General features: G+C 37.2%; 2 protein-coding genes across 2 annotated transcripts in view; both read right to left on the minus strand.

Annotated features, from left to right (window-relative positions):
- gad2 (glutamate decarboxylase 2) overlaps positions 1 to 13,613 on the minus strand; it is a 14,116-nt gene extending 503 nt beyond the window's left edge. Inside the window, exons 1-15 of the mRNA XM_016484903.1 lie at positions 12,948 to 13,613; positions 12,610 to 12,672; positions 12,200 to 12,343; positions 11,440 to 11,673; positions 10,685 to 10,775; positions 9,943 to 10,055; positions 9,357 to 9,472; positions 8,652 to 8,731; positions 8,485 to 8,539; positions 8,246 to 8,362; positions 5,925 to 5,989; positions 5,203 to 5,281; positions 4,861 to 5,010; positions 4,196 to 4,303; positions 2,252 to 2,341 (exon numbers count right to left, since the gene is read on the minus strand). Of these exons, the coding sequence (XP_016340389.1) occupies positions 2,252 to 2,341; positions 4,196 to 4,303; positions 4,861 to 5,010; positions 5,203 to 5,281; positions 5,925 to 5,989; positions 8,246 to 8,362; positions 8,485 to 8,539; positions 8,652 to 8,731; positions 9,357 to 9,472; positions 9,943 to 10,055; positions 10,685 to 10,775; positions 11,440 to 11,673; positions 12,200 to 12,343; positions 12,610 to 12,672; positions 12,948 to 13,020 (1,578 nt within the window). The 5' untranslated portion in view covers positions 13,021 to 13,613. The remainder of the gene's footprint in view (positions 1 to 2,251; positions 2,342 to 4,195; positions 4,304 to 4,860; positions 5,011 to 5,202; positions 5,282 to 5,924; positions 5,990 to 8,245; positions 8,363 to 8,484; positions 8,540 to 8,651; positions 8,732 to 9,356; positions 9,473 to 9,942; positions 10,056 to 10,684; positions 10,776 to 11,439; positions 11,674 to 12,199; positions 12,344 to 12,609; positions 12,673 to 12,947) is intronic.
- Positions 13,614 to 15,238: 1,625 nt separating this feature from the next.
- The window catches only part of LOC107687530 (myosin-IIIa-like), a 76,516-nt gene continuing 74,916 nt past the window's right edge, over positions 15,239 to 16,838 (minus strand). Inside the window, exons 37-38 of the mRNA XM_016484904.1 lie at positions 15,717 to 15,902; positions 15,239 to 15,496 (exon numbers count right to left, since the gene is read on the minus strand). Of these exons, the coding sequence (XP_016340390.1) occupies positions 15,382 to 15,496; positions 15,717 to 15,902 (301 nt within the window). The 3' untranslated portion in view covers positions 15,239 to 15,381. The remainder of the gene's footprint in view (positions 15,497 to 15,716; positions 15,903 to 16,838) is intronic.

The following is a 16,838-nucleotide window of genomic DNA, read 5'->3' on the forward strand; positions in this document are numbered from 1 at the left end:
TGATCTTAGTTCAAAAGTTTTGGTTCAATAAAATAAAAATAAAAAAACCTGAAACAGTAATATTGTGAAATGTTTGCATTGTTGTTGTTTTTCAGTATTTTTTAAAAGCATTTTAATCCTATGATGGTAAAGCTGAATTTGCATTACTCCAGTCTTCAGTGTCACATGATCCTTCAGGAATAATTCTAATATGCTGATTTGCTGAAGAAACTTTTTTTTTTTTTGTGGAAATCATGATATATTTTTTTCAGGATCCTTTACTGAACAGACAGTTCAAACGAACAGAATTAATTTTAAATCTTTTGTAACAATGTAAATGCCTTAAGTGACACATTTGAACATCAATTGAACCCTTGCTGAATAAAAGTAGTAATTTCATTCTTTCTCAAAAAAAAAACATCAACAATAAAAAAACTTTCATTTAGAAATCAAATGGAGCAAAAATGTTTTATTTAGCCAATTACAACAAGGCAACCACTAAAAGCTTCATGCTTAGATCAGTAAATTATGTTGTTATTTACTCACCCTTATGTTGTTTAAACTATTTTTTGTCTATACAATGAAAGTCAATGGGGTCTCAAAACAACACTGGATCCCATTTACTTTCATTGTATTGACAAAATAACACAGAGACATTTTGCAATCTTCTTTTGTTTTCCACAGAAGAAAGAAAGTCAGGTTTCGAACAACATTAGGGTTTGTAAACGATGACAATTTAAAATTTTGGGTCAATTGTTTCTTTACATCTTTGAGAATTGTTTAAGTAATACAGAGGAAAATATACTTAATTTTGCATTTATTTGGATGTGCATTTAATAATATAAGTTACATCAATGGACGAGTTTAATATTTTTAAATATAAAGACTCAAAATAGCTTAAAAACAAAACAGAGTCTGTACGTTAACCAGTTCCAGCTCAATTCATTGCAGAATTGTAATACTTTAGACTAAAGCCTAACCAGAATGTCAACCAGTAATATCAATCCAGTGTTTCCTTATAAGCGTGATGCTCTGTCCTTGACTTAACCTGAGCAGAACTGACTTGATTAGAGCAGTAGCTTTGGACAGTATGTGGGACTGTAATCTGAATAAAAGACACACAGCTGCTCATCACCACATAATTACACTCACTTCCTCTCAAATCTTTTGCAGGTGTCCAGCTATTATCAGCAGTGGCCTGTATCCAGCTCTTATAACCACGTCCATCTCTATGAAACGAGCCTTGATATACTGGAACCTGTCCAGTGTCTTTTCATATACGTCTAAAAGATTAAAAAAATACTGTATTGCTTTGTCCCTGCACCATAAATACTCAAACCTATGTGACTATCCTGCTACTCAAGAGTCTCCGGAAGCCAATTTTATCCTTTGTAAAGGACAAAGAATAAGTGTTCTAGTTTCAGGTAGATGAGGAGGGGTTTGTGGGTAGGGTTAGATAGAGACTCTGTGTATGGCTAGCATGAGCGCCATCTGTTTAGACTAATAGCCAATTAGAGCTTTGCTGGCATGGGAGTGACTGAAGAGCAGCCAGCCAATAAAAGGACACCTGATGAGCGGCCCCTCCCCCTACAATGACATCACTGCAGGGATGTCATTTTAGATATTTTTCTGGTTTGAAGCATCTAGACGTTACAAACAGACATCTTAACCATTATGTGCTGTTGTGTTTGGGTCCCTGAGACCCCAATGCTTTAATAAAATCGTTAAAAGCCACTATTGTGAAAAAGAAATACAGAAAGAGTGCTTATTATGGAACATTACACTATAAGTGTACATTTAATACAATTAAGCAAACTTCTTTTTCATTATGGATGTTCTTCTGGCCTAAACAAAATCAAAATAGATAATAGATAAATAAAATAGATACAGTACATATTATTCAAACTGTAACCTTTTTGACTTGCAGCACTCATATATAGCCGTTTATTGTTTCTTAGCATATGGAAATTCTGCATAAATGAATAAAATTGTATTTATGTTTTATGTCTGGTATCTCATGAATAGGCTAATATTTGCTATTTTGCTTATAATCAGTTCTCATAAGACAGTATCATGAAATATAACTGTCTTATTTCAATGTTAAATATGCTTTTGGCTTATTAAAATGCCCCTAGGGTCTTTCCAACCCACAAAACAGAGCATGAAGATTAATTTACTTTTTTTGTTACTCTTTCATTGTACCACTGCTGCAAAAGCAACACGTCATCTTCTGAAACATCAAAGCTCAGTTCACATCACCAATTTTTCTCACCTTGTGCAGACGCTTCATTTTCTCCACTTTGTCCTCCAGGTAGCGTACGCCCGGTGGAAGGTACCAGAAACACACATTGGTATGCTGAGGCTGCAAGGACACACGGCCAGCAGATAGCATCAGCGTACCTTCACGCAATACACACACCTATCACTCAATTTAACGTACAACACACGCTTGCATAAATAGAGCACTCTGGGGAGTCCATTAAAGATCCGTGACGGAATATGTGATTAGGGACCGTCTGGGGCCATAATGGGAATTTTTGTCGCTGTAAGTTTGGAAGCAGCCATGTAATCTATTCAATCAAAAGGCTTTGCTATGAGGGCTTTGAGCGCTTGAGCAGGTAGCTCATAGACAGACACTACAGTCCATTAGAGGCACTCATCCTCATTGTGAGGCTCCAGGGGCCACGCTAGAGAAGAATGCCTCCATGCACCAGTGAAAAGGACTCATTAGCCATTCAAATGGTGGAACATACAGACAAAACACAGATCGAGTCATACCTCAGCATGCTAAAACCTAAACATGAAATTGAGAGCTGAAATGTTTTGTTAAATGTCATTCGATCATACTGCAACACGGCAACCCTCCTCGCCCTGCACTGCACTGACTTCAGCAAGGAGCCTCCAGCCAAATCATTTTGTCACATTGGCACCAGACACAATTTACATTTAAATGAGCCTCGAACGACTGCTCAGTCATTTCAAGGGTGAAACATTTCATGTTAGATGAATTAGCACACACAATCAGCTTTGCATTTGACAAAATTACTTTTGGATTTTTGTTTTTTAAAAGACATCAGATTTAGGATTTAGAAATACTGTGCGTTTTGTATCTTTATGCAGATGAACTATTTCCTGGGAAATGATTTAGGAATACATTTCATAAATGAAACGAACTGCTTTAATTTGAATATCTTTTTAACATTCAGAATATATTTAAATAACTCTGAAAAAAAAAACCACACTAAACTTTGTGTTAAAAATAAATAAATGAATAAATACAATATATTAAATGGTATTAAAGCAGTATCTATTAATTCATTATAATCATTCACTACTGTTCAAATTTGGGGGTTAGTAAGATTTGATCGATTTATTGATTAATTTTCATGTTTACTTCAACACATTCAGACTTTTGACCATTAACAAAAAGCATAATCAACCACACATTAATTCATGCCATGTAGGGGTGGGTTATATTATATTGTGATTATATCACAATAGTAGACTGCCACAGAAAATCTATTCAATTTGTGGTACAGCAAACTCACTCTAAAAAAAAAAAGAAAATGTCAGAATTACTGTCTGTCGATTATTGTGGCTATATTGTGACATTATTATTGGCATTATTGTGGATAATATGCTGAGGGCGGTCAATGCACAGACTATCTGTGGTCCGTTTACGTGTCGTCTGAGATAACAAGTTCTGTTTGCTCAGACTAAACAAGAGCAGAGAATTTCTATCAGTAGAAAAGACTCTATGAAACTCTAGATGGCGCAGTCCGATAGGTCTAGCTCAATCTGACCTGGTGACATCATTGTCACATGGCAGCTGATTGGTTCTCTCTTGTATCAGTAGCCGATGAGCTTACTGCTCAGTATTCAGATACCTGGCTTTTGTTTGCTGTAGCAGTTTGCAGCGCACTTCAGAAACCCTCCACCTTCCCCAGCTCCACCTGTATAGATCTGCTACGAGGTGATTCATGTACACTATATGGGGGTCATTCATATGTGTTATATGTGCAGCAGCAGTATTTCTTACATGCTTACAGCAGAATGTTGTGGATTTATTGGCAGTAGCAAGTCTTGGTACTTGCTCTGCCGCAGCAGCAGCAGCGTAGCAGATCTATTCCGCCAAGACCAAATACATTACCATTGTCATGTACATTACCATGCCAATCCCGCCGAGAGTTACAGAAATACATCTAATCAGACTTACCTTTCCATCAAACACCATCTCATATCCTTCCCTGTCCTTGATCTTGTTGTAGAGATACTCTGAAAGCTCCAGACATTTGTCAATCTGAGCCTCAAAACCAATAGTGCCCTTCAGAGGAGAAAAAAGAGGACAAACATTGTAATAACACAATAAACCTCACTACACAACCAACCAATTTGGATGAACGACTGTCCCAAACTGTCTTTACAGTGGTCGTTGAAGGCAGGCCAACTGCCCAGTAAATGTGCTGATAGTAAGTGTTCACTTTTCACGGGAATGGAATACTAGTTTACTAGATTAATTCAGTAAATGGCATCCAGTTATCTTGGTTATTTTGCATTTTTAATCCACTTTTGTGTAAATGTCGACACTCGATTTGACAGTCGGCTGTAATTACTTTCACCTCATTCATTACACAAGAAACAGTCAAGTTGGGAGCATAGTGTTGTATACTACACATCTGGAAATTCCATTCATACAAAAAATCATATACTGTGCACAGTGCACATACTTTCGTAATAATAAAAATAATGTTCATAATAGCATACTACTAAATAAAGCAGTAAAATATCATATTGCACACACTTGGAATTGCAAAAGAACTTAACATTTTGAAATGTTATGCTTTGAAGTTATAAGAATGCAAAACATAAAGCTCTTAATACCTTAGCTCTCCACATTAGCCATAGTTTGAAGATGTCCACATGGCGGCCGCACTGCAGGGCCTTGTCCCCTGTGTCATAGGACAGATCATACTGCTTGTCCTGCTGGAACAGATAACAGGCCTGCATCTGATTGCAGCTCTGCATCAGACCCTGGAACAGATAACATGAAGAGAAGGGCAAAAAAATAAAAATAAAATAAACAATTACTTTTCGTAGCATTCACTGGCAGATGTCACGTGATCACAATTTTTTAAGCATGACTTAGTGGTTTAATACTGGCCTCTGTAATAATATGATGTGATAATATGTTTTGGTTTTGATGAAGACAGCAGACAGCCTCACCTCCTCTCGAACCAGCAGAGCCGAGCACTGCAAGGGCACAGCCATCATTTTATGAGGGTTCCAGGTCATAGAATTAGCCCTAAAATTTTAAATGTATACAGAAAATAATTGAAATACCAAGTCATTGTCCTTGAAACGAATGAATAGCTATATAATCATTTATTTTAATTCAGACACGATTTCTCCCTGAGGCACTGTGCTGTGCAGTGAAACATCAAGTCAAAAGAAAAATGATCAAATCCATTTAATTTCACAAGGGTAATATTTTCACACTGAAGTTTGTCGACTTCTCAATCATATTTCAGTCGTGCCAACTCTCTAAATGAATTTAACAAGCATTTATTGATACGAATAAGGTGTATGGTAAGTTTGATCTTGGCTGACTAGATACGCTACACTGCTGAGCGAGTATGAAGACTTGATACACCTGCTCAGACATAAAGATATTAGGAAACATGCTGCTGCAAAAGGTAAAGAAGAACCCCTCATAGCAGATCTAGACAGGTGGTGCTGGGGAGGAGGAGGGCTAAAAATGAGAATTCTCATAGTTTATGCAGAGACCGTGCACTGGCTAGCTTAGTCAGGATATAAAAGAGTTACATAGATGAAGAAGCGCAGCTGATAGGCTGCTGTACTAACATCGAGAGAACCAGTCGGCACATGGGTAGATTTCCTTGACTGAACAAGACATTTAATCCAAAGAACCCGCACATTATACTGACCTCTCGACTCCATTCAGCTTCCACCGGTGTTTCCGGGACATTAGCAAACTTCCGCCCCATGCTCCCTATATGAATACAGAAACAGAAGTCGTTTTAAAAGCAAACTAAAATGCTCTGTGTGTTAACAGAAACATGCTTGTCTTTCACATTTTAAAAAGGATGTTTAATCTTGGCATATACAGATGTTTGAGCTCTGACAAAAAACTTAATACTGATTTTCATTTATCTAAAATGTGTAAGCAGATATTTTATTTCTTCTGCAGAACATTCATCAAAACATATGTACATTACATTCACTGCCCATTTGAGACTATAGAGCTGCTGCCTTTAGGTCCGATGAATGAGGTTGAGAGGATTCAAATGCAGTGCATGTGTTTGAGCTTCAACATGCCGCCACAATATTGTGGCTGTTAAAATGCCAGAGGTGACAGAATCACCAGAGAAAAATGAATAGTAATGAAAATAAGATACCGCTATTAATCTTATCGGCCCCGTGAGAGGGAATACACACATGTACACACTCACACAGACTGATTGAAGGTAATTCCTCTAATAGGAAACAGTCTACGCTTCTAAAAGATGACATTTATTACATGCTTGCTAAATTATCCCTATATCCCACACTTCAAACGCAGCTGGTTCAACAGCAACAGATCATTTGTACATGTTCTGGAGATTACATTTGTGCAAAATATGCTGCAACCAAAAATTCTTGTTGGTGGCAGGTTGTTGCTAGGTGCTTCCTTGCTAGGTGAGGTGTTCTGAGTGGTTTTTAATGAATTGCTAGGTGGTCGTTTGGAGCGTTTCTATTGGTTGCAAGGGTATTGCAATGCAGCTGCTAAGGTGTTTGGATTGTTTTTTTAAGTACATTTCTATGCATTTGCTAGTGTGCAATCAATTCTGGGTGGTTACTAGGGCATTGCTGTGCAGTGCTATGGTGTGCTATGGTGCAGTTGTTCTGGGTGGTTACTATGGCATGGCTATGCAGTTGCTAGGGTGTTCTTGGTGGCTGGTGGTTGTTAGGGTGTTTAGATTTCTTGATAGGGAATTGCGATGCAGGTTTTAAGATGTTCTAGTAGTTTTTTGTACTTTTTCACTTCACACATTTAAATAATTCCCACCCATGGATAACACAAAAAGGGTGGGCGAGGCCTGGTTGAGCTGCGCTAGAGAACATAGAATGCAAAAAAAAAAACCATACCACTCTGAAATGGCCTGTTAAATCCATGCTTGCATTGGTTCTGTCTGTATGATTCTCTTGTTCATAAACATTGTCAGGGTCTGAATCGGACTCAAACTGGTATAGCAAAATTGATGCCATTGTTAATATGTATAGCTGAGCAGATGAAACTTGTGATTATGATAAGGGGCGTGTCTAAGGGGCCACTTTATGTGGTTCGCTAATCACGACACACTGGGCCAGCTAACCAATCACAGCACATTTTATATTTCAGAAGGAGGGGTTTCATCGAAACAGGAGCTAAACAGAACTTTTCAGACAGACTGGGAAGAGAGGTGCTGCAATAATGTAAATTCTGTGAAAAAAATTGTGTTTTTTGAACAATCAAACATGAAAACCTATTCTAGTACACCCCAAAAAACTAATCAAGACTTTGTTAAAGGGCATAATAGCACCCCTTTAAAGCGATAGTTCACCCAGAAATGAAAATCCTGTCATCATGTACTCATCCTCAAGTTGTTTCAACCTTGTATAAGTTTATTTCTTCCACTGAACACAAAAGAAGATATTTTGGAAAAAAAAAAAAGAAAAAAAAGTTGATGGCCCCCACTGACTTCCATAGTATTTTTTTTCCATGCTATGTAAGTTAAAAATGAAAATCCTGTCATCATGTACTCACCCTCAAGTTGTTTCAACCTTGTATAAGTTTATTTCTTCCACTGAACACAAAAGAAGATATTTTGAAAAAAAAAAATGAAAAAAAAGTTGATGGCCCCCACTGACTTCCATAGTATTTTTTTTCCATGCTATGTAAGTTATTGGGGACCATCAACTGTTTGGTTACCCATATTCTTCAAAATATCGTATTTTGAGTTCAACAGAAAAAAAGAAACTCATACAGGTTTGGAATAACTTGAGGGTGAGGGTGACAGTATTTTCACCTTTGGGTGAACTATCACTTTAAGATCTGTAATGCAGTACAATTGAAAAAGTCCTCAGTTCTGCATCCAGAGAACAATACTTCGGATGAGCCAACATTGAGATCACTCTTGGATCCCAGTCCACTGTCGGTATTTCACAGGTGAAATGTTCAGGAAGTTAACATAAGTTCGTGCAAGTTCAGGAAAGCAGATCTACTCACATCCACATGCATCCAGATATCATGCTTCTTACAGATGTCCGCTATAGCCATGAGAGGATCAAAGGCACCATAAACTGTGGTGCCAGCCGTGGCGCTGACAAAGAACGGCACGTATCCCTGTGAGAAAGAAATCAATGCGTTATTCAAGGGCCCATTTTGCCAAAGAACCACACAGATTATTTAAGCAGACCCAAAAGAGACACACGAGATGGTCATGGAGACATGGTCATTGAAATTACCTTCTGCTTGGCTTCAATAATCCTCCTCTCAAGGTCGGAAGGAATCATCTTACCCCTGGAAGAAATGAGAGCAGTAAAGAAGTCATATGGTTTAGTGATTATAAGACGTGCATTTCTCAAGTGTGCAGTCATGAAGTAATGCATCAGTAGTGATAATCCAGACTAACCTTTCATCAGCTTTAATACAAATGACACTTTCTGTACCGATTCCAAGTGCGGCTGCTCCTTTCTTGATTGAAAAATGGCTCTGAAAAGCATAATCAGTCATTAACGCACTAAATTGCATATAAACATAAATCTATAAATATTTGAAATGTCCTTAGAAAAAATATAATAGTGATTAGGGTCTTTATTTGCTATAATAATAATAATAAGTTATTATTTAATAACAATAACCAAGCATATATGAAAATGTTCTGTAATCAAGCCATTTTGTGAAATCATATATAAGTTGATATGACATGCAATTTTGCTGTCTTGAAAGAAAAGCATTCCTTCTTGTCTTTCTTTATTTGCATTCCTTTTTTTACTCTTAGAAATGAATTTCACTGGGCAATACAGAAAACACATTTTAAAGTAAAATGTGGGAATTATCCTTTGACTGCTCTCTCTCTCTCTTTCTCTCTCTTTCTCTCTCTCTCTCTCTCTCTCTCTCGCTCTTTTAATAACTGAAATACAAAATTCTCAAAATGTGGACATACATACAGTTTAGTGTAATGTAATATATTTGCATTATGTAAGTGGGGAGTGTTTTCAACAAATGACGTTCACAATTTACATTCTGACTTAAAATAAAATGACTATTTTGACTATTATTTACAGTATATTATTATTTCTCTCTTTTGATACTGAAAATAAATGAACAGACATACATGTTCAGATGTGAAGGCCACCAGTCTCGGTACGGATGACATTCCTTTCTCCTTCACCTCAGGGAACATTTTATAGCGAGCCAGCAGCATGGCATACATGTTGGAAATGGCGCCACCTAGAGGACAATAAAGCAATCCTTTTATTCCATAACTCGGGTAAAGCTTGACCTCTGTCAGCTTTTACTCAGGCTCTGAATGTCATTTACTCTGATGTAACTGTCCACATCATATCCCAGTTGTGATTTGTCCCTAAAATACATTTTTGCTGATCCATTCTGAGTTTTTTTTTTTTTTGAGTGACAGTGCAGAAATTGCAATCATTTGCATCATTCACCTCATATATATATATATATATTTTTATTTTTTATTTTTTTTTTTTCTTAATTGCAATCATACATTCACTGTTGGATAATAATTTTACAACCCACGAGCGCAAATAACTTTTGTCTTTTTTTAAAAAAACCTCAAAGACTAATGGAGACATCCTCTCCTAACAACTTCGCACTTTTAGCCAATTCCTGTACTTGCACTCATGTCGCAACATAGCGCATATTAAGGCAGGTCACGCAGACTGACAGCTGCTTACCCGGGGAGAATATTCCATCACCGCGGCCATCCTGCCAGCCAATGATCTCCCTCATCTTCTTCAGTGTGACGTATTCCAACAGCACGAAGACTGGAGCCACCTCATAGGTGAACCTGTTTGCACAGATATCACATGACCCAGTTACACAAGCCAGAAAAAAATGACACGACAAGCAAACATCACTACAACCTGTTTCGCAACTGATGCTTGAGAGGATTTTGCAACAGTCTGCAGGTTCTCCAGCAGTGTGTCACTGCAATAAGCTTAAGACAATGATGGAAATTTACATTTTCTGGCAAAATGTGATTTTTTTTTAAAGAATACATTCTAAAATGTTTAACATTTGATTTCTAATACAACCAATTGAACAAAACGGAATTTTGTTCCCCCCACACAAATCATTACATTGTTATTACATTGTTATTACATTATTATTACATCGTTATTACATTGTTACTACATTGTACTAAATTAAAACGTTAATTGCCAACATAAAATTATTGTTCTTATTAGCCTGAATGTAATTTTAATTTCCACCTCATTTTCTCTCTGTGAAAGGCACAAGATGAGAGAGTGGAGGTTATATTTGCTTGTCTGAATTCATCAGCTTTTCACTTTATTCCTTTCAACGGATATCTGTGAGGTTAAGCCAGCCACCACAAACACCAGTCCAGAATACTGCTTATGAAAGCAGAGAAAACGGAAATGATTTGTATTTTAATGGAAGGAGACCCACACTCACATATTGGTGTTGGCAGTGGACGTTAGCCAATCGGCAGCCAAGCCAACCATGTCTAACCCAGTGGAGAGCTGATTGAAATACCTGGGGTGTGCTGAAGATAGAGATAACATAGAGGGGAAATACAAAATGAATCATTTAATGTACAAAAATATTCATGTCCCACTAAATCTATAATCTATTTATGGCCCTCTATTAATAGTCGCTTACTTCAGATGGAGCTCAAACGAATCTCTGACCGGCGCAGACAACAAGGAAATCAATCAATCTTTATGATCATTCATAATTATTCCCAAAACGACAATCACTTTTCGAAATAATGCCTGTCAGTTAAAATGCCACCAGAGAAAATAAAATCGTCCCTAGACGCATTCATTTAATATCACGTCATGTTCTGATCTGATTCGATTCGCCTTCAGGCACAAACACACTCTGATGCTTGCGGTTCTGTCAGCTAAAAAACATGTTTTACAAGCGAGACAATCAATAGCGGAATGCATGTTAGATTATATATATATATATATATATATATATAGATAGATAGATATAATGAATATGAATATTAGAATACACAATAAAATATATACTAGTATGAAAACTGTTATACACTGAAAAATAATTTTAGCTATTTATACCAACAAAACGAATTTTATTGGGTTAGATCCAATAGAAATAACCCTTTTAAGGCAACAATTGCAGGTTACTACGTTTTACAGAGTATAGGCTATCCTTTACAAATGACAACTGAAAACGCTTACCCGTTTTTATGGCGTATTTGAGCGTGGCGCGACAGCTGATCAGAATATCATCTAGAGTCTCGGGTTCGTCCGAAAGCTCCCAATTATTCCTTTGGAGCAATTCATTTGGATAGTGAAAATCAATCACTTTCGTTGACCTGTCAAAAGATTCCACTATATAAGCCAGCAATATATCCACAACCTCCTGCAGGAAATTCATAGTCTTCGCGTCCCCATTCAGTGCAGGTAAAAGATCTGTAAAAAATAATAATAACAACATGATTGCATTAAAATAACAGATGATTGCATGTGGTAAAATAGCTTCATTTAACCTTGAGAAAGAAACAAAGGACAAGATCTCCGAAATGCATTTTTACATTTTTATGTACAATAACTTTTTATTTTAATCCATTAATTTACCCAACAATGCAGAGACAGGGATTCATTTTATTTTAATTTATTTTGTAGTTATTTTTACTCACTCGGAAATGACATTTACAAACGAGTATTATACAGACGACGTGAAAAAATCAAGTAATAGATAACAAAATATAGGCCAAAATATTTAGTTTGTTTATTTATAACAAAATATTTTTTTTATTAAAAAAACAAACAAACGGGTTTTAACGAAAACCGCAGTCTGGGTGAACATACAACACAAAAATAAATGGAAATATATTTAAATCGAATAAGACCACGTCATGTAATCAAAATAACCCACCAGCTTATCAAAGTAATTTGACCTTTTTTCAGTTGTGCTAGCGATGTGATTGTGGTTTACCTGTTGAATAGAGATCAGAGAAGCACACGGCGGCTTTGGGGCAGTTACAGGGTTTATTACAGCCGCAGCTCTCGGCTGTAGACCCATCTTCTGCTTTATCTGGGGCTTGAGCTGCTTTCTCAGCCTCCCCGACATTTAACAGAGCTACAGAAGAAACGATTATACTCTATTAATTGAATAAAACAACAGCATCTCATACTGTAGGAAAGAGATACTTTTTTTTAACCTGCACCCAATTCGTTTCAGTGTCTAGACTCTAAAGAAGAAAATAAAATGTTCTTTATAACATTGAACAGTTCAGTATGAAAACATGAAATAGATATTCTAATCTCGCGCTGTTCGTAACCATATCACATTTTACGAAGGTAGATGCGATACAAATGTAAACCTCATGTTAAAAATAAACGTACCACATAATTTGGAGCCGATGCCTCCGGTGAATTTCTGGGCCGCCGCCTGGCACCATGCTCTGGCTGAAACGATGACATGCGTGGGATTTGAACACCATATCCGTCATAAAACTTCCATTAACAGCATCAATAATCCATGGCGTGGAACTGCCCTTAAAATACCGAACTAAAATCTGTTGTTTATTATCATAGGACACAGCTGACATGACATTTCAAGGTTTTAAATTAACCTTGACACAACAAATGTCGCATTTCTTTGTCTCACAGCCCCACTAATATACATAAACACAATCATGCAGCATATTTTCAAGCTTCTTTTTGAACGCCATGTCACTTACGAGTGTTCGGGCTTTGACTGCCGTTTCCAGACGCGTTTTCAGCACCCAGAAACCAAAACCCGTGTGATGCCATCGCGAACAGAGCGGATCAGAGCAGCCACAGAGAAACGCGAGCAGGAGCCATCCAGACGTGCTTCACGGGGGAACGGGAGCTGTCCGCGGCCGTGGTGCTGAATTGAAAATCCAGCTGCGTGCGCGATGTATTTACAATCACACCTGTCCAAACGAGTCAAATCAAGTGCTTTAATTGCTAAGGTGCTCATAAAAGATGTTCAAAGCCCTCAGACGGAGAACAGCCGAGACTGAGCGTCTAGATTCAGTTGGTGCGCCGTGCGCAATGATTTGGAGCAGCCGGAGACCGTCACTGAACTCGTGGAGAAACGCTGGCACTGATGGAGACGCAGGCATCCAATAGCTCGCATTCTCTTTCACATGCCTCAGCTGCAAATGCAAGTTAAGGGTGCATAGTAAATTTTTAAAAAGCACTTATTGCAAATCCGTTGCGCCGGCTCAAACTTGCAACTTTAGTGGTAATAAAAGCTTATTGTGGCGTAAAGATAATCCGCTTCACGTCACCAGAGAAATTCCGACGCGATTCGGGTCATGACGAACTATTGTGCGTCGTTAATCGTGACCACACACACTAGTTTATGCCCCTCCTGGCGCACCACCCGCATCTGTGCTGAAGGCACAACAGTTTTTTTGTAGGTTCTGTAATTGCTTTACTCCAGCAGTGAGCAGACTTCATCAGAAGCAGGAGGAGCAGCCCGGCTGCTCCACAGACCACGACATTCAGATCTGCGGTCTATATCTATGCCCCCTTTTTTATCATCAAACCATTTCTTATTAATAAGGACATTGGAGACCCAGTTTCAAACATGAGCAGGAAAACCTAGAAGTAATAAAAAAAATTACTGTGAATTTATTTATTTTCAGTACCATTCTCAATTCTGTGCGGCGGTCGTGCGCAATGGCACACAGGCCATTTATTCCGCATGCATATAATAACATGAAACCCTAAATAAAGCAGAAATAAATTATAATTATACTATAGGATGTAGAAAATAACAGGTTAAGCAAAAATAACAATAAAGCAGACAAAAACGTTTTTGCCCACTTGCACGAGGTTGGTGTGGAGAAAACGAGAAAAAATCACAGAAAAGCAGGTCAAGAGAGTTACATCGGGGGGGAAAACATATTGTTCAACTGCAATCCATGTAGATACTCTAAAAAATTAGCATCACACTAAAATACAAACACAAATAGATTGATTTATTTGATCAGTTATGAAATTTAATTTGGAGTTTGTGTTAGAAGAATGGTAGTAACCTGTGTTTAATATTCTAATATAATCTATATCCCTAAACTATATTTTTATTTCGTCACTGTAATCGAAACATGAAATCCAGAATGTTATAATACCATATAATGTATTTTACATAAAAAGGACGGATAGACTGAATGAGCTGATTTAGTATTAATTATATTTATAGCAACTTTAGTCTGCTCAGGGTTTAACATCAGCCACTATGTACATTATTTATAATTTAATTAGGCTAATTACAGATTTAATTAAATATTTAGAAAACCATATGTGACATTCCAGGAATACACAGATCCATATATTCAAACAAGTATGTATTTGGATACCAGTGCATCTGGGGAATTGTTATAATGCATATTTTAATGTTTATGAATAAATGAGGCAGCAAGTCTGACTCACTAAATCAAAGAATCCAGCACAGACAGTAATTCAAATATAACCTAACTCGTGCAAATATAAAGGTCAATTTTAAGAGAACACATCTTTATTCCCAGAGAGGCTTACACATGCATCAACGTACAGAAAACAACGATTGCTAAACCTGAGTTCAAAATCAAGCAAGAGCAGCACAAATGTCTTGTCAAAACATCAGCTCCTTGGCTCCATCCATAAAAAAAACATCATTTCTATTCATTTAAGTTTCTGATTAGTCAAGGAGCATTAGATTCTGTACAGCAAAAAGCATTAAGTAGTCATTATTTACGTAACTACTTAAACTAAAGCCAGTGCTTTCATGGAAAACCAAACCAAGTAACAATAAATGGACTGAAAATATGGCGTATTACTTAAAGAAACAGGTCACCCAAAAAAAGACAATCTTCCCCTCCAGTGAGCAGTGAGTTGAACCGGATCAGTCCGATTTGTGAATGAATCCTCTCAATTGATTCAGACCTGACTCATGGAAACTGCATGGAAAAGAGCAGGTGGTACATTATTCAAAAATTCTCCTTTTGTGTTTCACACAAGAAAGAAAACCATATGGGTTTGGAATGACATAAAGGTGAGTAAATGATGCCAGAAATGTCATTTTTAGCTGAACCCGAATTCCTTTATTTTCTGCTGACTTCATCAGTCACTGACAGTATTTACAGAAGTTCTGAAGCTTGATGGTTAGGGCTGTGTTATTAACTTTCGTCTCTGGGAGGTCTTCCTCAGTATCTTTCTGTAGTCATAAGGGTTGTCCTCACTTTGACTCTCTGTAGAGGGCATTCTAGAGAACGAGTGCCTGTGGACAGAGAGGGGCAGATAAAGCGTGACTTCACACGGAAATGAAGACGCAAGTAAGAAAGGGAAAGAAAGCGGGGAGGTTTTCACATTTTGATATCTGCATCTTCTGCTCAAACACATTTATCATGTGCAGTGCTGTGTGCTGCACTGAGGTCAACGCTTCGAGGATGGTATTTGTTAAACAGACAGAATCATGCAAATGTTTAATGTTCTTTCACCTTTTCTCCGTTGGGTCCTTAGGGAGGTCAGATTTGGGGACATCAGACCGTGGTCTCTCAGAAGAGCTTCTTCTTTCAGTGGAAGACCTCCGTTTGCTGGAGCGGCGTCTGTCACTGGGCAGGCTTGTGGACTTTGTGCTGGACAAACCCTGGTAGTACTGGTCATCATTGTCCAGCCTTTTGGGGCTGGTGGGTGCAGAGAAAACAGATGAATTTGGAACTATTAGCTTCATGTGAGGAACAGACCAAAGTCATTGATTGTTCCTTCAGAAGACTATTTTTGGAATTCGGCCGAACTTATTTCCATCTACTTTGGAATGACATAAATTTGAGTGAATTCTTTGTTACCAAAACCCCCCTCCTTGCCTTCAGCTAAAGTTTATTGCTCCCGATCATAAATAACATCTGTTTTGTCATAGCAAGCTGCTATTAATGGGTGGCCATTATGCCGTAGTGAATGTATTTCATGGCTGCTCTGCAGTATGTAAGCGACGGCCTTCAGGACAGGCTCTGATTCATGACTGACTTTTCGGCAGTGATGGACTCAAATGGAAATGTTCTTTCAGTGGACTTTACTCATTGTCTCAGGGCTTATCAGCAGCGTTATGTAATGAAAACAGAGATCTATGAAACCATTGAAGCCAAGAGCCTACGGCCTGCCAGCCAGACCGCTGATGCAATTATATCAGTCAGCCCCACTGGCCTACTGATGCACTTCCTGTCTGTCAAACAAACCAACAACAAACAAACAAAAAACAATTATTGTTTTAATATCATTTTTTTAATATAATATTATACTTGAAATAGTAAAATATTAATATAAAACATATTAATATGAAAATGACTATATTGTATAGTTATAGAATGTTTATTGTTATAAAGAAAACATATTATTAATAATAATAATAGTAATAATACAGAGTAATGAATGTGAAAATGCCAAAAATAAAACATTAATAGAAAACACATTAATAGAAAAATGTAATACTTAATTTTTTGTATTACCATGAAAGGGTCTTAAAGATAATAATAGTAATAATAATTATGATAATAATAATAATAACAAATATGCAATACTTTATGAAGATACTTAAAATAATAAAGTTTTTTAATATATATACT

This window comes from Sinocyclocheilus anshuiensis, unplaced genomic scaffold (assembly GCF_001515605.1).
Source record: "Sinocyclocheilus anshuiensis isolate Anshui unplaced genomic scaffold, SAMN03320099.WGS_v1.1 scaffold870, whole genome shotgun sequence".
Taxonomy (NCBI): Eukaryota; Metazoa; Chordata; class Actinopteri; order Cypriniformes; family Cyprinidae; genus Sinocyclocheilus; species Sinocyclocheilus anshuiensis.